The sequence below is a fragment of the Chiroxiphia lanceolata genome, chromosome 5 (assembly GCF_009829145.1).
Source record: "Chiroxiphia lanceolata isolate bChiLan1 chromosome 5, bChiLan1.pri, whole genome shotgun sequence".
In the NCBI taxonomy this organism is placed as follows: domain Eukaryota; kingdom Metazoa; phylum Chordata; class Aves; order Passeriformes; family Pipridae; genus Chiroxiphia; species Chiroxiphia lanceolata.
The window spans coordinates 61708214-61730960 of NC_045641.1; the positions used below are offsets into that span (position 1 = coordinate 61708214).

General features: G+C 41.2%; 1 protein-coding gene across 12 annotated transcripts in view; it reads left to right on the forward strand.

Moving 5' to 3' along the window:
* Window positions 1-22747, forward strand: part of WNK1 (WNK lysine deficient protein kinase 1) — a 102537-nt gene that overhangs the window by 64701 nt on the left and 15089 nt on the right. For 9 of the 12 annotated variants that reach the window (XM_032687644.1, XM_032687641.1, XM_032687642.1 and 6 more), the window contains 14 exons: window positions 4746-4817; window positions 5441-5590; window positions 6619-7092; window positions 8130-8411; window positions 9091-9182; window positions 9736-9898; window positions 10320-10436; window positions 12601-12774; window positions 13556-13607; window positions 13774-13914; window positions 14277-15703; window positions 18415-18498; window positions 21640-21726; window positions 22420-22489. In XM_032687644.1, coding sequence (XP_032543535.1) covers window positions 4746-4817; window positions 5441-5590; window positions 6619-7092; window positions 8130-8411; window positions 9091-9182; window positions 9736-9898; window positions 10320-10436; window positions 12601-12774; window positions 13556-13607; window positions 13774-13914; window positions 14277-15703; window positions 18415-18498; window positions 21640-21726; window positions 22420-22489 — 3385 coding nt within the window. Of the gene's footprint in view, window positions 1-1105; window positions 1535-4745; window positions 4818-5440; window positions 5591-6618; window positions 7093-8129; window positions 8412-9090; window positions 9183-9735; window positions 9899-10319; window positions 10437-12600; window positions 12775-13555; window positions 13608-13773; window positions 13915-14276; window positions 15704-18414; window positions 18499-21639; window positions 21727-22419; window positions 22490-22747 lie in introns of all 12 variants that reach the window. The other 3 variants (XM_032687653.1, XM_032687649.1, XM_032687651.1) reach the window with 3 other exon arrangements.

A 22747-nucleotide genomic window follows, 5' to 3' on the forward strand; every position in this document is an offset into this window, starting at 1 on the left:
AACCAGTTTTTAGAATGTAGGAAGAGCATTTCAACATGTAGGGCCTTGTTAGTATTGGTCAATATGGAAATTTGCTGCTGCTTTTCTGGACAAAAGGGGCTGGGAAGAAAGTAAACAATGTGGAAAGAGCAACTTGAATAAGTCATAAATGCCATCTGTCTTGAACAGTGTATTTGCTACTGACTCCTACAGTTTTTTTCCGTTAGGGTAGAGAATACGTTCTCTCAGCACACCATAGGCGGAGATGAAAAACTGCAAAATTACTAAATTGTTTGATATTCTTACATAAACTCTCTCTATTGAAATCTTCCCTACAAATCTTAAATAAGGTGAGCCTCATTTGAAATAGTAAATGAGATGGAGTGGAATTGCCTGAGGACTCTACTCTTTCTAAATCTGTGAATGTTTTATTGTCCGGGCAAGAGTTAGGTTTGTTTCAATGGGTATTAATTTTCAGTGTAAAAAGGTGTTATTAAGTGGATCAAGAGAGATAATCAACTTGGGCAGAACCCAAAGGCTCTTTGGTTTTATCAGAGGCTTTTTTTTTCACCCGTGTGCTGGAAGGGTTCAATTTTGTCTCATAAAAGGTTTCTTTTTAGCTCTCTGGATAGCATACAGGATAATGTACCTTGTGTTTTTTTGTGTTGGAAAATAGTGCAATTTAATGTAATTTCATCTTCTGAGTGCAGATTAGAGGCTCTGCATCATTGCTGCTCTCAAGTTCTGAATTTCATACTCCACATATGGCAGTGACCTCAGGGGTTTGATTGGATTTCAAGCACTGATCACAATGGATAGTCTGTGACAATAAATCTCTCTCCATTGTCATGAGCAAAACTGGTTTCTTTTTGTGAATTATTGGAATTGAACTGGAAAAGCAGCTCTAACACAAGCAAATGTTCCCGTTTGTAGCTATGCCTGCCATGGATGTATTTAATGGATATTTACAACTCACCTAAATTTCCTTAGTACTGTATGTTTTTGACCATGAATTGAGTATGAATTCTATATAAAGTTACTTCACAGAACTGCCTAGTGAACTGTGCATGTTGATGTGCTTTCACTTTTAATGTATGAATTACCTGTCTTGTTCATGTCAATACAGCCTCAGCATCCACGTGGGGGAACACCAACGTTCCCAGACTCACAGATATTTTTCCCAACCGTTCACGAACGGCCGGTGTCTTTCTCACCACCACCTGTCTGCCCGCCGAAGGTGGCAGTTGCTCAGCGGCGCAAGAGCACTTCATTTTTGGAAGCCCAAACTTGCCACTTCCAGCCATTGCTGAAGACTGGCCAGAGTTTAGTTCCACCTGGTGGTAGTCCCACCAATTGGACACCAGAGGCATTCGTTATGCTGGGCACAGCAGCTCAGAGAGTCGCTGGGGAGCCTCTGCATGTGCAAGTTAATCCTGTGTTTGAGCCAGCTCCTGTCCACAATGACTATAGATCTGGACCAACACCTCCAGAGGATGCTCACTACAGAATGCATCCAGAAGCTGTATATTTGGTGGGCATGCACTATCCATCACAGGTATCGGAGCAGTATGATCAAGTAGCTTATAACTCTCACGCAACTGAACAGCATTTGAAGCAGGTTTCTGAGTCAAACCATGGGCAAGGTGGTCCTCCACAAAGCTCTGTGTTCGATTTTCAACCGGGGCAAACATACCTGGCAAGACCCGTTCAGAACCTGAGGCTGGATTCTGGGATGGGTCCCCTTTCTCCATTATCCAGTGTTTCAGCTCCTCTGAGTGCAGACCCTGCTCAGATGACGTTCCACCAGGTGTTTGTTCCGCACTCTGCCCCGGCTGTGCTCTCTCACAGCGGTGATGGCAGAGCGAGCTGTGTCTTTGAGTTCCATGTGCACACACCGACTTCTGCCTCGGCAGAAGGGGCAGTTTTACCCCCGCGGGTCTACAGAAGTCGCCGGGGCTCTATGGAGACCAGTCAAGAGGAATCCACTCAAGGCATAGGGTCGCATGGTCGGCTTCAGCCTGTGACAGAGGAGCAGTGTAACTATCTTGGTGCTGGGTTAGCAGGTCCCAGAGGGGGCTCTGCCAGGCGGAGCTGGCCAGAAGGAAGCCCAGAATACTCCAGTGATTCCTCACAGCTGACTTCCTCTGACACTGGTGATTTCCAGTCTCCTCCCCCTACAGGGGGCTCATCTTCTGCTTTTGGTTCAGACTTCTCATTGCCCATTGTTCAGCTGCCTCAGAAGGTGTTGCAAGAGTCGCAGCTCTTCATCTGCTTCCCCCAGGGAGCCTCAACTCAGCAGGCCTTGTCCACCTCGCTTTCATCAGGACCACCTGCATCCTATCCTCAGGTTACAGGAGCAAACCCATCCAGAATTTCTCTGCTTTTTATAAGTCATACCTTGTACTTATAAAGGGGAACCTTACTTTTAGATTTGCTCCTTGTGGCTCTAAGTATTAGCATTCTTGGTTGATGTCTTTCCACCAGTCTATACTAGGATCCCTTTACCAGGTTGCGATGAAATAATGAGGCATCAGCAACCATTTGGTTTGTGTTCAGATTTGTCTGAAATATTGGTAGAGCTTTTGTGTTAAAAGTAAAAACAATGTTAAGTGTTCCTCCTGGGACTAGTTGGTTTTTTTTTAGTGAGAGCTGGAGGACTAAATTGGCTTTTAATCAGTGCTTTCAATGAAATGTATCTTCTCCATAGTTAGAATCAGCAGTGATAGTAAAACTTTGCTGCTCCTTAATTTTAATGAGAAAGTGTTATTTGAAGTTGAACTTTCATATGAATAATGTTTCGTTAGACAACAACAGAGTTATTTTGCTGACTGTCCAAAATGCAAAGAGCTTTTTCTAGACTTGGGGGAAGAAAGTGGGAAGAGATGAATGGAAGGAGCTATATTATGTACATGTACATGGATTTGAAATGTGTTCGGAGGATCTTTGAAGAAACAAAACAGGCTGAGTAGTTAATTAATGGCACAAACAACTGTTGCTAATAGGTATTGCCACCTTCTGAGCCTAGAATGGTGTCCTTTTAAATGGCAAAATTGGAGGCCTGAAGCTTAGTTTGGAGGTACATGTTTTATCAGCATATGTGGTATTTGCGCTTGCAATGGTCACTTTTTTGTACACTGTGACTGTGAGGTGTGTGTGTATACATTGTATCTGCACTTTAGTCTGAAAATTCTCATAACTTTTTGTGAAAAGAGAAGGTTTACTTTAAGTAGACTTCTCTTTTACCTCTTCTATCCTTGGAATTAGGGGCTCTAACATTTTAGTTGTTGGAGCATTAGAAAATTTGGGATTCGTGTGAAGGAGAATCATTTTGCTTTCTGTGCTAAGATCAATAACTAAGTATTCAAGGCTTTCTGTGTTTTATTAAAGCAGGAGCAGCTTTAATCACTAGTCTAATAGATAGCAATTGCTGTGCTGTAGGAGAACTTGTAGAGTGAATCAAGAAGTTTGAAAACTATGTGGAGATTTTTTTCTTCATAAACCTTTGTTAAACTTCAGGAAGTGAATTCTGATGCATGTAAAATACATCTGGAAAACAAAATAAGAGATCATGATTGTTTACAGAATATAAGTTCTGGGATCTTTTATCTAATTCATTAAAAGATTAGAATTTGAAGCCTAAACTAAGTCAATATGAACAGATGTTATAGCAGTGGGATATAGCACATGTTTAGATCTTAACCAGTAAGGGCCTCAAGCTTCTAAAACAGCAAAGAAAAAAATGGTTCTTTATTGGCAGTCTACTTTCCTCAAAGTTTCTATAATTAAAAAAGTATGTAATTTTAATAAACTCGTTCCTAATGAGCTTTTTCAAGCTGAGTGATCACAGCATTAAGGAATTTTAGTAGTTACTTCTGATACGATGCATATGTACCAGATATGCTTCTTACAAAGGCAGTTCACCAATGTGGTGCATGCTCAGGGAGCTCATCTGGAGGTCTTTGTCTAGTTTTCTCCCAGGAGCTGATAAAGGAATACAGCTGTCACAAAAATCATAATGCAGATCCTGGGATCTGATCAAAAAATGTCAGCCACAAAAATAATGACAATCCATTCCATTTTCCTCTGCATCTTCCACATTCATTTGTATGCCACTCATCCATTTTTTTCATTGCTTATTCAAAAATTCTGTCTTAGCTAGAATGTGAACCCCCACATTCCCTAGTATCCGATTCTTGGTAGCCTTTGAATGGGAGTGACTCTGGGAATGATTACTAGCCTGTATTTTGACATACCTCTCAAAGGAAACTCATGACATGTATGTGTACTGGATATGTTGTAATTGGTCTGGAATTCCATATATCTTTGTGCTTGGTGGTTGTTTTTTTTTATGGATAGTTTTATTTCCATATATTCTCCTTTTATCACCTCACCTGACTGTGTGTAGAACACATGTAAAGATAAAACTTAATGCCTCTATTTCCAGTTATCATACCAAGGCATCCTGCTTTTAAAGCATCACCAGTGGAAGAAGCTGGTAGGCTCATCTGTGTCGTGTTGAGGGGTTGCAAAAACTTTCTGTATTGGTTATTTTGGAAGACTTAAAATGAAGTTTGAAACTCTTCCAGATTGCTCTGCTTTGTTCTGGTTGTCATAGTGGAATTTGGCCAGAAGGACTGCTTGTCCAAAAGGACTGCTAGAAACCTATTCTAACCAGATCATTCCAGGCAGAAATGATTATAATTGCCTATGGCAGAAATCATAGGGCTTTTTAAGCTGACTCTTCTTTTTTTTCCCCCCTCCTCCAGACACAGGTGCAAGGCCAGCCAGCCTCGAGCAGTGCATCGGTGCCATCCCAGCCTACCCAACACACTCAACAGGTAAGATCACAATTCCTAAACACAGGGCTAAAATATTCCTAGTATAGGATTTCGATGACTTTTAAGACCAATTGACTACCTCTGTCACCCTTCAACCCGTAGTTTTGCACAAAAGCAAAGGAATCCTCTGGTTCTCACCCAGTCTAACGTCCTACAAGATATGCATTGACCTTCTGGAATTTATTTTTAAAGTCATGTTAATGCTTCTTTTCCCGTGTCTGTCTTCCTCAACTTCCACCTGAGCTTGCAGTGGTGGTCCCGTTCAAGGGGACATGTGTCAGGATTTGCAAGTTAGACTGTCTAGACAGGGAAACTTCATTCTTAAGATTTCTCCTAACTGGAAATACTATCTTCTGCAACATTCTCTTCTCTTAACTGCCTTTTCTTCCTTTATAGAATTTTCATTCTTGCTCACACAGGGGAAATAATTCTGTTGCAAGATTTGGTACTGATAATGTAATTGTATTAGTGTTGCTAATAATTGCTAAAGCTTAATTGACTTGGCATATTCTGAAGAAGCACTGATATTACTTGAGAGAGAGTAAAAAGTAGAATTAAGTAGGATATGCTTTAAAAACCTCTGTGTAGGAGAAATACAGCTTCTGCCTCTTTTCTTACTGCAGAGTGCACAGCAGCCAGCCTCTTCCCAACAACCTGGACAGTACCAACTGCAGCAGCCACCAGTTTCTGCTGGCACAACTCCTGCACAAACTGTCTCTCAAACTCAAACTTCACAGATTATGCCAATGCCTCAGGCAGCAGCTGGGACACAGGTAAACAAAATTCTTTCTAGCAGAAGATTTTTTTTTTTTTTCTTCACAGCTGGCAAATTCAACATGCTGCTACTTTCATTTTTGTCATCTTTTCTAATGGTTCCAAAACATTCATCCAGGCAATAGTATTCTTAGTGTACTGCACTTGTCAGTTTTGTTGGAAACCTTTTCACATGTGGCAGTCGTGAGTAATTTGAGGGAGGGGTAGTACTTCCATGCACAAAGATCTTTAAATCGTCAAAAATATCAGGAGGCATTTTGATGAATGGTGTGTTGTGAATGGATTTTCAGGAACTTATCATTTCTCTGTTTCCCATACAATGTCTATCTTCTGCACCATTATATAGTCACTTACTTAGGTAGTGAACCATAGGACTCCGTTCTTCACTCTGTCATCTTTCTTACTCAGCTCTTCTCCTTTACTCCCTGGTCAAGAAGCTTCTGTTACTGAATATTGCTTCATTTTGGCTCATATCTCTGTTGAATGTGTGAGCCTTACTTTTGTTTTTAAAATTATTGTTTTGTTGCTTGTTCATCTAAACTGCCTTTCCAGTTGCATCATTTGCTGGCTTTAATTGACATATCCCCTGCCATTCTCTGAATGCTGGCACAGTGGATTTTCATTTTCCTCTGCTTTAGTCCCCATACCCAAAGCTGACAGATTTGTTGAAAGATTTGCACTTCTTTTCTGTAAGAAGGCAGGCCTTGGGTCTGAGGACAGAGTTGAGGGGAATTTGATTCTGTTTATGCACAAATCAGTGCTTCAGGGTATTCGAACGTTGCTCTTTCACCCGCTGTGGGTGTGTGTTTTAAGAGCCTGTTGAGTTCTTCAAAGGGAAACGTTGCGAAGAGAGGACCGCTTGGAACTCCAGCCAGCTTCCCAGCCACTCTGCCAACTGTGCTCCTGCCCACTTTAACAGAGTGCTGTAACTTGAATAATGCTTTCTTTGACTAATGTGTAAAAACTCTGCTTTCCGCAGCCCTGCTTTTAAAAAAAAAATCTATCTCTATTTTCTTTACCTCCCCAGCTTCCTGTTTCCCAGCCAGTGTCGATCATCCAAGGCGAGCCTCAATTACCTGTTGCAGCACCTTCTCTCCCTCAGCCTTCAGTTGCCCCATCAGTCCCCATTGGCTCTCATTTTCTACCCATGGGACAGGCCTTGCCAACTTCTGTGGTTCCCCAGTTCCCAGTCTCTCAGTTGCCTGTAGCAGCTCCTCATGTGACAGTGGCTCAGCCAGGTTTCCAGTCACTACCCATTTCAATGGCAGCTGGCATGAATCAGCCATTGCTCACACTGGCAACGTCTGCTGCGGCAACTGCTGTTCCTGTAGGATCAACCGTTGTCCCTAGCCAGCTTCCCACAGTGATGCAGCCTGTGGCTCAGCTGCCCAGCCAGGTTCTCCCACAGCTCCTGCAGCCAGCTGTCCAGTCCGTGGGATTGCCAGTCAGCATTGGACAAGCTGCTGAAGCTTCACTTCCTGCTGGAGATGCTCTTTACCAGGTATTGTTGCAAGCCAGCAGACCTCTTCTCCGCATTTTTAGCTGTTCCTTTAAGGTATCAGAGCTAAACTCACTTTTCATAAGAGAGCCATTAAACCACCAACATGAACTCTGTTGTGTGATAAAAACACACTTTAAGGAGGAGAGGAAAAAAACCCGTCCTTGGATACCCTGGTGTTTTGAACTTTTCATATTTGGCACTGGAATTTGTCTAAAATGACAGAATCATAGTGCAGGGCTTTGTTCAACCACTGTGTGAAAGAGGACAGCTTTATGTCCAAGAGATCTGTCAATTTGGAGAAGAAGAAAATCAAAACATTTCAACTTCAGAATTGGGAGATGTGTACTGGAAAGAAAATCAGTGGCAGCATATTCAGCAATGTCAGTGTTTCATTCCAAGTCTGGGAAGGGGTGGGACATGGAATTTCTAGAAGTAAGGCAGGCAGCATGGATCTTGAATGTGACGTAAGTACCTGATGCTAGTTGTGAACTGCTTGACTGGTGGGCACAGACTGCTTCAGCTACTTTGTGTGATCGCTGTAACAATGGCAACCTGAATAATGACAGAGGTGTTCCTTGTTCCTGGGTCAACTCATCCTGAGAGGACAGGAAGAACATAAGACTGTTTTTGCTATTAATCTCAAGAATCAGCAGCAGTTTTATAACATCTGAGCAGTAGTTGGTTCAGCCTGAAAATTCTTCAAAGTCATTTCGGGTCTCAGGCTTTAAAGTATTAAGCTACATAGGCAGCTGCGAGAGTTGGGAGATGAAGATTGTTTTGCCTAAGACTTGGAAGTATGAGTGGGAATTTGCTTGTTCAAGCATGGTGACTCGCAAGCTGGCTGCATGAGCAGTTTGCTTCTTTGGGAAGATATTGGGAATGCTTGAATAAGTACAGAAGGTTGGAAGATGCCCCTGGAACTGATGCTTCTTTCTTTTTTTTTTTTTCTTTTTTCTTTTTCCCTTCATTTTTTTTACTGTCGTGTTTCCTAATTAGCTCTGACATTCACTGACTTGACTCCCCCGTTTCTATTCCAGGGTTTCCCGTCGCGGCTGCCGTCTCAGTACCCCGGGGACTCGAATGTCACACCTTCCTCTGCTGTGGCCTCTGCCAGCATTCCTTCTGCTGTCCTGTCCCCTCCCTTACCCACAGATGCAATGGCCCAGTCGGGATATCTCGCTCCTGTTGTGCAGCCGTACGGGGAACAGAACGTTCTCGTTTCCATGGGCAGCATAGGAGGACAGGTGCAAGTGCCCCAGCCTCCAGTGAGTTTAGCACAACAGGCCTCATCTGCCTCCTCACAGCAGGCAGCTTTGGAGGTAAATATATGGAATATAATGTAACAATACATTTGGGATGTTTGAATCATGCAACAGTGTATGTATGTGGGGAACTGATCCCTTCTGTGCTTGTCTTCAGTTGGAAATTAATATTTCAAATGACCTTTCTCTTACAGCAGAATGTCATGCCAATGTGGGGACCTTGTTGCCACTGGTTGTTCTGTTGGGAAGTGAGTGTGCCATCCTGCAGGCAAAAAGCAGTTAACACTTCACTTCTTGCTAGTCCTATGGAACATTTTTGCCATATCAAAGACAAGCTGCAAATGATAGCCTTTGAGAGTCTGTCATTATGCCTATTCCCTGCAGCGTTGTTCTTGCTAGGGAGAATTTGAACTGTCTTTGTGTTCTGCATTGGCTTGCCTTTTGCACATTCTGTTAGTAAGACCGTGACTGCATGGCAAACTGTAGTGACATGTAGAAGTAGAAAAGACGGCTGACTTCCTCTCCTCACCCCTCCCCAGATGATGTTTTGCTTCACTGCAGTTTGCTCTAGAATCTTTTGTAAATTAGAGCTGTCTAGATGCCAGCTGTTTGAAGTTCTAAAAAGGCAGAGCTTTTAGCTTTACAGCTGGTTTGGGAGTAAATTGAAAGACTGCTGGGTTACCCGAGGAGGAACTGTACTCTTTGGGGGGTTCTTGATGTAGGTTTCTGTCCATAGGGTTCTCAGGGAGTCTCACAAACTGCTCCTTCAGAGACTCTTCCAGCAACACAGCCTGCTCAATCTACCCCTTTGGCTTCCTCTATGGATAGGTAAGCATTGCTTTCTTTAAATTATGCTTCTATGTGTGATCTTGAGGTATACTTTTTCACCAGGGATTTTTTTTTTCACTAAGGGTGTTCTTTAGGATGTGAGGAGATAAACTTCCCAGAGAAAAAAATAGAGAGTTATGAGAGGTGGAATAAGTTTTGATTTATGGCTGGATATGGAGAGAATAAATAGGATTGTCTGTAGTGATTAAACTTATAGTCCATTTTTATTTTTCATGTCCAGTGGATCATAAAGGATGTTTTTCTGTCCTTTTGACACTTAAACAGAATTCAGACTCCAAATAGCTTGAAGGCGTATTCAGAAGATAGATTTGTACAACTCAGCTTGCAAGAGGTGTAGCGAAATAATTGCTGTTAGGGTTGCTTGAGTAGAATTTCTAAGTGTTGACAGGACTCTTTTCCTCTAGTCTGAGATTACACACATCTACTGCTGTCCAGAAGACAATATCATCTGGTGGGTTAAACCGTATTGTTGCAGTTATGGAATGCATGGATACTAATGTAAAGTTGCCTTTTCCTTTTTTTTTTTTTCCAGTGCACATTCTGATGTTGCTTCAGGATTGAGTGATGGCAACGAGAATGTCCCAACTTCTAGCGGAAGGCACGAGGGGAGGACCGCGAAACGTCACATGCGGAGGTCTGTCCGCAGTCGCTCTCGCCACGAGAAGACTGCTAGGCCAAAACTGAGAATTCTAAATGTGAGTATTTCTTATTTTAGTGACAGTTCAGTAGTGAGCTTCTAAAACTGTTATTTCCTTTGAGGAATGTGTGTCTTCTGCAGTCTTGTTCCTTGCCCCCTGCTCCCTGAGCACGCCAGCTATCCAGTGTATTTCTTTTGCTTCTGGAGTCACCATTCCAAATGTTATCTGCTAAGAGCTTTTTGGACCATTATATCTGGCAAAATTGGCTCGCTTAGCTACCAGTGGTTCCACAGACTCTTCCAGAATATTTCATGTAACCTCAGACAAAAATGATGCTGTACATGGCACCATTTATTAGACTGGAAAGAGAGAACAAGTTTGCGTTATACCAATAGTGTTGGTTTGTTTCAGTGAACTTTAAAGAAAAAGCCTTAGGTTCTTGTGCTTTTGGTTTGAAGTACTCTATTCTTTGCTTTAGGTTTCGAACAAAGGTGATCGGGTAGTGGAGTGCCAGCTAGAGACACACAATCGGAAAATGGTTACTTTCAAATTTGATTTGGATGGTGATAACCCTGAGGAAATAGCTTCAATTATGGTAAGATATATTTTAGGGATGTAGAATTGAATCTGGTCCAACTTATTGTTTCTTGTGTTTCAGAATTGCTCTTCCAGGTAGCATGGTGTGTGTTCACCTTATTGGTACACCAGCACAACTAGAAACTCTGGGCACAGAGTGGTATACCTGACTGACAGTTAATATTGCATGCACAGTTCACATGACAATTTTTCAGGTTTTACCTTGGAATTGAGGTTTTATCAAGTAAATTTGCATCTGGTTTTTTGCAGTCTAATTTTTTTTGAAAACAGCAAACAACTTTCTGGAAGTGTCAGGTTAAAAAAGATTCTGGTTTGTTTTCTAGGAGCAAACATTGCTAGGTCTTTAAAACTTATTCCTAAATTTTGAGTGTTTTGCCATTGTTCTCAACTAAAATGGGAAGGTTCTACCCTTGAAGTAAGAATGGGAATCACTTTCTGGTTTCTGAAAGTCTGTAGTGACTGATGCTGCTTTTGTCTTTCTCAAAGAAAAAAAACCTCTCCATTCCATGTATGATGGCCAAGCATAGAAAATAATTCACCCTGTAGAGATACATTTAAGTGAGAGTACTGTGTAGCATGGACTAGCACACCTTTCTTGTTTTTTTATTTAAACTGTTTTTGGTCTGGTACAGTCTAAATGAAACAGAGATTGTTTTAAGTGTTAGTGAAGTGAGGAAGGATGACAAAATGCAGTATCTTTTGCCACCCTCTTGGGTACCTCTGTTGGTGTGTGCTGGATTCATACCTGTCAAAAGAAACCAAACCGGTGATATGGGAGAAATAATCTTTCTGTGACTAATGGCTTTATAAGAAAGAGGAAGAAGTTGGTTTTTGGCTAAATACATGTATTGACACTGTAAACAAGTCAATAACATAAAGTCAAGTGCCAGGTAATACACAGATGTCTATCTTTACCTCATACCTGAAGTGATCCTATATAGGAATAAAAGAGTATATTTAATTTTAAAAGAAACCAAAAAACTAAACGAACAAAACCAAAACAAGCACACACAGCTCAAGCAACAAACCCCACAGTATTTGAAGATGAATAGAAGCAAAATAAGTGAACTGTGCATCCAAAATGCAGTCACATAGTTGAAACTGTGCAACCTAAATTAGACATTTGAATCTGGAACATCGTGCTCGTGGGTTTCTTGTTGAATATTGAGGAAACTTTTGACTGTAAGACTTTATGGTTTCTTTTTAATCATTATGCTGTCAGGTGTACCCCATATAGATACTTGTCATTCCTCAACTTAAAACACTGAAGGTTTCTTTAACTAGTAAGTTTTCTGCATTGCAGAGGGAGATAAAAGCACACATCACGCTTGACTTTCCTTTCTCTGAACCAGCATTCCAGAAACTTGATGTAAATACGTCTCAAACTTTTACCTCTAAGGCAGTTTCTCTTTTCCAGCCGAGATGCTGTGACTGACAGCTTTGCTTCTCTTTCACAGACTGTCTCTGCGAGTTTTACCATGCATAATTTCAGGAGACAGAACATTCTCCTGGGTCAGACCAAACCAAAAATGTCTTTCTAAATGTCACATATACTTGTTTAAGCTAGTTTTCTCCAATATAAGCAGCAGAAGGTATTTTCATAAAGCAGTACAATGTATTGAAACTAGGTGGGCTGAGCAATCTTCCTTTTCCTGTATTTGGAACGTAATTAACACTGGCTTTTATGTACTACAGCCAGACTTTAAATTAGTGATGTGCAACCTGCATAGATTAGAAGTTGTATATGGCATGGAAAGAGAGAAGCACAGAACACATCTTGAAATACAGGCTTTTCAATTTCTTTTATGTTATAGTTCCCTTTAAATGTGGCTCTTAATGCACATTACATTAGACAGGAGGAACTGCAGTAAGATAAGGCTGCTAATTTTAAATCTCCCTGTGCTAAGCAAAGACTGAGGTGACAGTTTGATGAAGAATTGAGATTGAACGTTGTTCCACAGCAAAGATTAAACCAGGGCAAATACTTCTGTGCTGGAGATAATTTTAGAAAGAATTGTTTTTCTCTAAGGTGTCACCATCTTTGTCTTGTGCAGAACAGCAAAGGAAGGACAAACATTAGCGCCAAGAGCAAATTACTGTTATTCAACTTATTGTTTTGAAATCATTTGTAGAAAATGAATGTTGTTTTGTTCTCTTTACAGGTGCAGAATGAGTTTATTTTAGCAACAGAGAGAGACTCATTTGTAGAACAGGTACGAGAGATTATTGAGAAAGCAGATGAAATGCTAAGTGAGGATGCAAGCGTGGAGCCAGAAGGTGATCAGGGTTTGGAGAGCATGCAGACAAAAGATGATGGCTTCTTTCCAGGGTCGCAGGTATGTAAAGGACAGATCGCCTTAGCTTTTTGCATTTTCCATTTTGGGTGATATGGCTTTTGTGAGTAGAGCTAGTTAGATACAGCAACTTTCTTTCATGAGAGATATCAGAGATTAATAATTAAATGAAAACACAAACAGAGAAAGCTTTGTATCAGTGAGTGCCTAAAATTCACTTAGCTAAATAACAGAACTCTTACTTTTTGGTGTGTTTGAAGACTTCTGAAGCTGCTGAATCTCCTAACAGTCCACTAAACAGACAGTCTTAAATTCTGAGGCTTCTTGGATTTGAGATTATTGTGAGGTAGGACAGTAAAATCCCCAACCCTGTGCTGCTCACTAAACACTGAGAGCCTGAACTCAGGCCCACTACCTCCTGCAATACTAAGAGATTGGATAGCTCAGTTAGGAAACATAGGTTTTGAAACTGGTTGCTGGGAATAAGATGGGGTGACATTTCCTGAATCTCTGCTTTAATTACACCCAGAACTAGTTTGAAATGTCTGTTTATCTGTGGAATGTTTAAGGAAATCAGTTGGACTGCCTGTTAACAAGTGAGTGTTTAGATCAATTTGTTACATTGATGGTCTCTAAGCTGAGAAGCTCTAAAACCACTGTAGCTGACATTTATCTGGGCAGAATTCCTCTAGTTTGGTGATGGTGCTTGGGTCCAAGGTACTGCTTCTCTTAAATGCCCACATTTCAGTCAGCTAGCATTTTAAGAACTATCTTGTGGGTTTCTGTTTCAGAATAGAAGTTTAAACTTTATCTTACTTTACAGAAATTAGAGTTCAAACAGCCAGATCCTACATCTTCCATGCCACAAAGAATAGGTAAGTCTTTTGTGATTATTTTGTTTTTTCCCAACAGTTACCTTTTTCTGTTTCAGCGGATGGGTGCAGCCAGGTTTTATTTTGTATGATGGAGTGCACATTCCGTATTGCAGGTTATGTATTTAGTTACTGCCAGTGTCTAAACTTCTGACTTCTTTCTGTTTAGGGGTCCCTTCTAGCTCCTTTACCCAGGTTGTCCATTCTGCGGGAAGACGGTTTATTGTCAGCCCTGTCCCTGAGAGTCGGTTAAAAGAACAGGGCTTTTTCACCTCTGCTGTTTCTGGAGGAAGCGAAACTTCAGATATGGGTAAGTTGTCTAAACTCTTAAAAGCTGATGGCTAAGACATGCTCATCAAAACTGAAGTTAGCTAGCTAAACTGTTCCTAAAGACCTCTTGAAGTACTTGGGGAAGTAAGGAACTGTCTGTGCTGGTGAGAAGTGATCATAGTTTAGGTCATATTGTGCTGGACTCTTAGCAAAAAAATTCTGATGGGTTTTCTGCAAGACTGAAACCTTAAATTCTGTATTTTAAGGTAAACTTGGATTTGTGTGTTTTATTTTGGTTTTTTTTTTAGTTATGCTAAGGGTAAATGTGATCTTAATTTAGTCATAGACAATAATACTGTAATGAGCTTTTTGAAGTGGACTGATAATTTTATGTTCTTCCAGTTGCTGCATCTCCAGTACACGGGCCTGGAATGAATCTCTCCCACTCAGCGTCATCACTGAGCTTGCAGCAAGCTTTCTCTGAGATGGGGCATGCTCAGATGACAGAGGGACCTAGTACAGCTCCTCCAGTGTTCAACCAAACAGTACCACCGTTTCCACCTGCACTTTCTAGCATGGCGGGCAGTGGTGCAACTCCTGCATCTGTCGCTGCTTCTTCAATATCTGTTTCCTCCAGCACTGGTGTTTCTCTTCCAGAATCTGTTACTTTGCCTTCGGAAAATGCAGCTGTTGGAGCTGCACCAAGCACAAGTGTGCCAAGCTCTGTTTCTCCACCTCCAGCCTCACAATCTGGACAGCAATCGACTGGTGTCACTTCCAGTGTGAGCGCCCCTGCTTCTTTCTCCTTATCTACCACATCCCAGCCTGCTCAACCAGTATCTGGAGATATTGCCCCCAGTATCAGCACACCATCGTCCTTGGCACTGCCATCTACCCAGGTTCCTGGTGTCACTGGTCTTGGTGTCGTTGCACCGACTGTGACATCTCAGTCTACTCCTCAGATAGTAAGTAGTATGGCAGGACCACAGACATCCGTTGCCCTGTCTCTGGCTCAGAACGTGGCTTTGCAGCTTCCTCACCTTAGTAGCAGTGGCTCTGTGTGCAGTCTGGCAGAAACAACAGTTGTAAGCGCTCCACAGTCACTACCTGAGAGTGGGCAGTCTCTGGCTACATCGCATCCCTGCAGTGCAGCTGGCTTGTCTCTTCCGATCTCTGCACCTTTGTCATCCTCAGTAGCATCAAGCATATGTGGTTCAGTCGCTCAACCAGTGATACATCCCTTACTCGGCCCGTCAGGAATTACATCAACACCTGTCCTGCCCCAGATTTCAGGTGCAACACCCATGTTGCCCCAGGTTCCCTTGCCTGGTGTCTTGCCGCAACCAGTCACTAACTTGCCTGCCGTTCAGCAGACTTTGATACACAGCCAGCCTCAACCAGCTCCGTTACCCAACCAGCCTCACGTTCACTGTCTGGAGGCTGATGCTGATGCTCAGTCTAAAGCTCCTGGTATTGATGACATAAAGACCCTGGAAGAAAAGCTACGGTCTCTCTTCAGCGAGCATGGTAATGTGGGAACAGTGCATCCGTCAGTATCTCTGGAGACATCGCTGGTGATGGAAACGACAGTTGTTCCTGGGATACCAACCACTGCTGTTGCACCAACTAAACCCCTGACATCCATTAGCACTTGTATACCTCCAAGCAGTTTGCCTCTTGGACCAACTGGCTTGCCAGTGCTGACTCCAGCTGCCACTCCCGGGCAAGGGATCACCCCAGTGAGCTACATTTCGGCGCCGAGCAGCATTGTGACAGCAGTAGTGAAACCAGGGACCTCTCCTTCCAAGCCCCCCCTTAGCAGGGTACCGGTAAGAAGTGCAATGTTTGTGTGAATGTTCAGCTGTTGTAGGAAACCACCTTCTTGAGCAGAATCCTTGTGGCTTCATTTAATGTAGTATTGAAAGTTTTATGCTCTGGTGGTTTTCATGTATCCCAAGAGGTGTTCTGTTTTGTCCCTATCAGGGAAAAAAAGAAGTCCAGTTCCGTAGTGTGCTTCTGAGAGAGGTTTCTGGTGTCCCTGTTAGTTTTTCCTAGTCCTAAACCACAAAGAGTAAAGCAACTGTGATTTGTTTTATGTGTTTATTTTTTTTCTTGATGTTGCTTTTTCAAATAGAATTTTGTAGGATTGCTTTAAATAGCTTTTTATCTTGTACACGATGACTAGAATGAGATGAAGTGGTTGTATAATTCACAAAGTGGTCAGGATAGCTTAGCTTTACTTCCTGTCATTAGCCTGCTCCTTGCAGGCAAAGGTAAACCTGACTTTTTTTTTAAGTCTTGTGCTGCTTATATGGTGCCTGGATACTGTTTTCCTTTCAAATTTTAGATTTGTGAAAGCAGGATTTTGAGAAGTTTAAAAGATATCTGAAACAAAACCCTTTTGTTTGTTTCAGTTGTGCTCTACAAGCAAACACTTTCATAAGGAGATAGTAATGACTTAGAGTAACAACTTGGGAGGTGTTGTGGAGGTTGTTACCTGCTCCCTAGCCAGATATATCAATATGTGAAATTAAACTACTTGTTTTCTCTTAAATGACTCTCCATATTGGGAGGCAGCCCATTTCAGTATTTTAAGCTCTTGGTAACCCTTTCCTTAAATGGAGAAGTAGCTCTTAAATGAAAATAGATTGAAGAAACTTTCAGGTGTTTAGCAAACACAAAACTTTAATACTCACTTCTTTTTGTTTCTGTAACATTGTTTTCCACTCACCAACACTTGGTGTTGGTCATCTTTAGCTGGCCTTGCTGTTAACCAGTTGTAGGCCATTCAAACTGAGCTAATAATAACTAGCTAATAATAGCTAATAATCAACTGAGGTCCCAATAACTCCACTCATTAGCAGTCTTTCCCATGTACTCTTTGTATTCAAAGAAAGTGGAAAACTTCTGCTGTCAAGGAGTTGGGAATATGTGCCAAGGAAGTTGGTAAGGAAATCTGGACATGAAGGCATTCATTAATACTTAAATGAAATTGAGAATTAGAAAAGAAAGATTAGAAAATAATAGAAAGCGATATCCATTCAGGAGCAGTTAAAAACTTGCTAATTGGAAACCTGTAATTACAAAGGCTTGGGTTTAAATGTAATAAATGTTAGGGAGTTTTTGATTGTCCCTTTTAGAAAACCTACCTCCTCTTTGAAGTTTTTACTTATAAATTAGTTTGGTTTTTTTCAAAGCTTACTTTTAGTTTCACTTTCTGTGTTGTTACTTAATTTTAAGAAGCTTATTGCTTTAGTTTTCAGGGGTTTGCTAAGCTCTCTGAATTTTATTCTGTTTGTGGCTAAGCTGTTGACCTGGACAGTTTAAATGTGTTTTGACTTGTCTTACAAATGCATTTGAAGTATGTTTTGCCTCTTATTTATAAATTAAATGAAGAAGTTACCACAGCTTAAAAATTCATCATGCCTCAGAACAGTTTATTTCTTAGTGTGCAGAAAAGCTGAGCTAAGGCAACTTGGCCTAGTTCTTACTGAAACATTTTTGGGAGGATAGATAAGTATGGGATGTACCTTCACCAGGCAGTTACTGCTGCAGTGTGAACCATTGTTAAGGTGTGGTAACACACTGCAAGCTGGAACTGATTCTGCTGCTTGAGGCCTGGGGTAGACTTTGAGCCAGTTACCCATATCCATCAGTCACTGTCACACAAAGGCAGACAGCTGTCCAGTGCTGGAACTCACCAGGCAAACCTCACAGTCATGGTCAGGCCTCAAGATGACAGCTGGGAATAAGAACTGCAACTTGTGTAATGGGTCACTTAATTCCTAGAACTTCCCACTTCCCTAACAATGGAAATGACTAACAGGAATGTACTGTCTGACCTGGTGGGGAGGCTTTGATGCCTTCTTCTAACCTTTCTAGTCTCTCTAACCTCCTTTATGTAACCTGGATGACTTCTCCCTACCCAGATGCATGGCCTGGTCATCTTCTGTGGGTCATCAACACACTTCAGTTCAAAAAGTAGTGATGGATCAAAAGATGGTGTGAGAGCTCTATAAATCTGTTTCTCAATAAGTGGAGACATCCTCAGGCACTGACAGTTCCTGTTCCCAAGTCACATTGCTTGGAATAACGTGCCAGAAGCACGTAGCTTGCAGTTTCTAATGGAAAGTTAACACAGATCTGCTGTAAGGAGACTGAGTGCCTTCTTGCACCATTTATAAATTAAGCTCCTTGGAAATTTAATTGCTTTTTGGAAGAATTATTTTAGCATTTCTTGCAGACTTGAAAGTAATATCCCCAAGATACTTAGTTCCTGGACACAGCAGCTTGTTTAAACTGGAAATTGTGGCTGCTCAAAGGTAATCTGGATTATAAAATAAAACCAAAGCAAAAAACTTCCCCCAACTTTGTTTCAAAAATACCTAAAATCTCTATATGCTAACTCTGCTAGGAGGAAGTCTCTACAGAAAAAAATGTTAAGGGTTCTGTTGTATGACATGACTGACTGTAGCTTGGTATCTGATCCTTCTGTTGTTCCCTGTCTGATGGACGCGCGTTTCCTCTTCGTTATCCATAGGTGCTACCAGTAGGTTCTGAACTTCCAGCTGGCACTCCATCCAGTGAGCCGCTGCCACCTTTTCCAGGACCTTCACTAACTCAGGTGCTACACAACTTGGCAGATTGTATCTGCTGCTTTTCCTGTCGAAGAGCATGTTGCAATTAAACTCTCCATTGCATGTTATTAATGTCCTTGTTTTTCTTTTCTTTTGACTGAGTAACCCCTTTTGTGTAACTGTAGCAGCAGCCAGAGTCACTTCAGCACTGGGTATGAGCAGCCTGGTCTAGTGGGAGGTGTCCCTGCCCATGGCAGGGGGTTGGAACTTGATGATCTTGGAGGTCCCTTCCAACCCAAACCACTCTGTGATTCTGTGTAACTTGCCCTTCAGGGTGCTGTACCCAGTGTCTGAAGTACAGGAGCAGTTGATCAGGCTCAGCATTTTTTAGTATGTAAACCTGAACTTCAAAGGTGTTTAAGAAAAATGAAATAACACAGGTGAGTGTGTGCATAAAACTTGAACCTGTTTTCTTCTTGAAAGTATAGTAGCAAAATAATATGGGTAACTATGTATTGCAATTAAATGTTTATGAAAGTGAAAAATTGCTAGCTTTGTAAATTCCTCATGGGCTCCTGGGACTTCTTTTTTTTTTTTTTTTTTTTTGGTGGTTATTGCTCCACTCTGATTCGACTGGGCTTTCAGATTTGAAAAGGTTTTTGAAGTTCCTAATCATATACATAATTTGAGTGTAACAGGGGCTTCCCTTGCACAAATTTTGTCCATGTATACAATAGTTAGCTTGGATATTTTAGATGTAAATGGTAGTGCCAAGCAATAGGACAAGAGGCAATGGCAGAAACTGATGCAGAGGAAGTTCCACCTGAACATGAGGAAGAACTTCTTAACTGTGCAGGTGACCAAGCACTGGAACAGATTGTCCAGAGAGTTTGTGGAGTCTCCTTCACTGGATATTCCAGGACCATCTGGACACAGTCCTGTGCCGTGTGCTCTGGGACAGCCCTGCTTGAGCAGGGAGGTGGGACCAGATGACCCACTATGGTCCCTTCCAACCTGACCCATTGCGTGACACTGTGTGGTTTGCACAGCTGAGGCAGATGATGTCTGAAGTTGGAAGGGAAAAGGCTCATTCAACTGAATTCTTTCCCAAAAGTAACTCACTTTTACAGCTTGATCTTAGAGCCATAGGCCCTATTCCTGCCCTGTGAGTAATCGAGAAATGGGTATCTTCTTTCTCAAACTGAGCAAGAAGCTGCATGAAGGCAGCTGAATGGCTTATGAGTTGTTAGCAAGCAACACTGGTTTCCCCCCCACCCTCAACTTGTAGAGGCAGAAGCTGGTTTATGTCTTTCAGTCAGTTCTCCCTGAAGTATGGTTTTGCTGAAGGGGAAACTACAACAGTTTGGTGATAATTCTTACCTGAGTTCTTGCCATGAGCAGATATCAAATGGATCAGGAGGCAGATGGTTTAAATCAGCCATACTAAATTCCTAGTCCTTTTTATTTTCATTGCTTTAAACTCAGTATATTAGTAACATTTTCCCCCAAACTCAAAAGCACTTGCAGCACTTTATGACTCAAGCCACTGTGCCACTGCAAAAGGCTTCTTCCTGTAAGTCAGAGGTATTTCTGGCAGGATTTGTGGCATGGAAGAGGCACAAATATAGATCCTTTGCTCCTTGTCCTTTGCAAACAACTTACCTAATTTCACTTCTCATTTGAACTATGAAGGCTTGTCTAGGAGAGAGACAAAATTGGAGGAGACCAACTGGATCAAATCTAATTGACTGTTAAGAGCATTTGCTGCTATCATATAATACTATCTGGAAAATTACTGGCTTGTCTTAAAGTAGATACGTTTGCCTTCTGTGCTGCTTCTGTCAGTAGGTCATTACGCAACTTATTTTCCTTTCCTTAGTACCAGACTCGTAATTTGCAGACAAAGTACACATCATCTTAAGACCAGTTTTGAACAGTTTGTTCCATAGTCTTAAATACCTGTTCTGTTTATTCCTTAATTGCTTTTTAAAGTGTATTTAGATTAATTTTTCAAGCTTCATTTTGGTACCCTTGTTCCATAAGGAAATCTTCATTTCCTGATCATTCTGATAGCTCTTTGTTTACTTGAAGCAAATATCTTCTTGTGAGCATAAATGATGAGAATAATATAGTATTTCAGGTGAAATGTCCTCTTTATTTTACAGTACTGAATTAAATTAGGTCACTTGTCGCTAAGCATTTGGATTTGTGAATGGAGTCATAGAAGTCTGCATCTTTTGCCTTTTTTTTTTTTTTTTAATGGAATTGGTTCTGGTTTATTGTTCTCAGGGTTTTTGGTTGTGCTTTGAAACCCACAAGTCAGGAAGAATGTCATCCTGGCAACCTGTTGAAAGCATTTTTATGCTATTGTGTATCTCTAACTTTCAGTTTCTTGAAAGTGGAAAATAACATTTTTATGTTGCCATGACCTCAGCTTCAGTTCTAAAAACAGATACAGGCTTTTTCTTTTCATATAAAAGACTTGGAAAGATTATTAATACTAAAGTTTGGATGGAAATTTCTACTCCATAGTGTCAGAATTGCAACTTAGTGATATCTGCCAACACTTTCTTCTTTCATATGTATGCTGTGGGTATGGCCTGAATTTAATAATTTTGAGTGAATCTGAATTTTTTTAAACTTTAAGACATTTTTAGGTAATTCTTCTTCTCCTCCCCTCCCCAATTCAATTGGCCAAGTTTGAAAAACATCTTGGGTGCCAACTGAAACAGCTGGAATCTAAGTAATAAGCATATTTGAGAGAGATTCTGCCCTTCTCCTGTCCTTCTCTTCAAACCAATCCTTCCAGATAGCCTCTCTGAGGGGACCTGTGGTTTTGTTGTTGGGTGTTTTTATTTGTTTGGTTTGGTTTCATTTCAAGGTTTTTGTTTGTTGGTTTTTTTTGTTGGTTGGTTTTGGGTGTTTGTGTGGGGTTTTTTGTTTGTTTTGTTTTTGTTGGAAGTTAATTCTTCTGTTCTGTTTTCTTTTTTTCAAACAAATATGTTGCTTAAGTTGCTTCCAGTCTCACTGTGTTATACATGTTGAATATAAAGATGTAGGAAAGGAAATGTGATAGAAATGTGGAAACTGTACTGACTGCTTTAAATTTAAGTATTAAATATGGCTGTCTCTCAAAGGTGATGTATTTTTCCTGAGCTGGGACAGCTTTTTACTCTTTTCTTTCTCAGTCCCAGCAGCCACTGGAAGATCTGGATGCTCAGCTGAGAAGAACCCTTAGTCCAGAGACCGTTCCAGTGACATCTGCTCCTGCCTGTGTATGTTTGCAATGTTGGCACTTTAGTAGTCTTCAAAAACCTCAGTGTTTTCTCAAGGTCATGCTCTTAGGTCACTGCCTTTAATATCACCACACTGGTAGTTAGACTTTTAAAAATAAAAATGAGAAGTCATCTTCCCGTCTGTGGGACTGAGTCAACCAAAGGAGGAAAAATCTGTATGTTGCAATAGATTATGTAATTTCCTGAGGCTGTTTTTTTGGTATTAGTTCTTATTCCAGCTTTTCTGGTGATGTCATGTGTGTCACCAAGCTAGAAGGGGAAGCAACTGTGGAATAAGGGGAAAGAGCACTAAACCACCAGTATATGATATGTCAGTCTTAATTTGGGAGGGGTGTTTTAGGTGTGGATCTGAACCTTTCAAAGGCTGTGATAATGAACTTTGATACTAGATGAAGATGATGATTGACATTGTAATCTCCAAGTGGCTTCTTATGCATTCCTTCTACACAGCCAAAGGGAATGTTCTGCTGACAGCCTCAGGGTTGTAAGGCCTCTAACATCTCTTGCTTTGGAGGTTAAAAACTCTTGCATTTGTCTTTCCATGGGTCATACTTTATCTCTGTTGGAAAGGAAAGATTATGTAATATGCAGTGTGTTGGATTTGTTGGAATTCAATCAAACCATTGATTATTTTAATTTAATTTCATTTTGTTTGCCCCCTTGAATGTGTAGTCTGTGCCCTCAGTAGCATCTACGACGGTTACCGGGCTGGTGTCCACAGCAGCACAGTCTCTGAAGGATGGTAAGACAGCCATGAATATTTTAGATGGTTTCTCAGCATGGAGATATAATCCAGAATTGAACAGACTAGCAACTTGGAAGGTTGTAGCCTTTTTTACTAAGTCATGCAATGGCAGTTCTTTAAGGGGATTGCATTAGTTTTTAGTAACCAGACTGAAATTTTCCCCTGTAGGCCGGGAGAGGGGGATGATACATGTGGATTGTAGTAACTCATTTAGGATTTAAAGCTGTCCAAAATGCTAAAGTAAGACTCACAAAG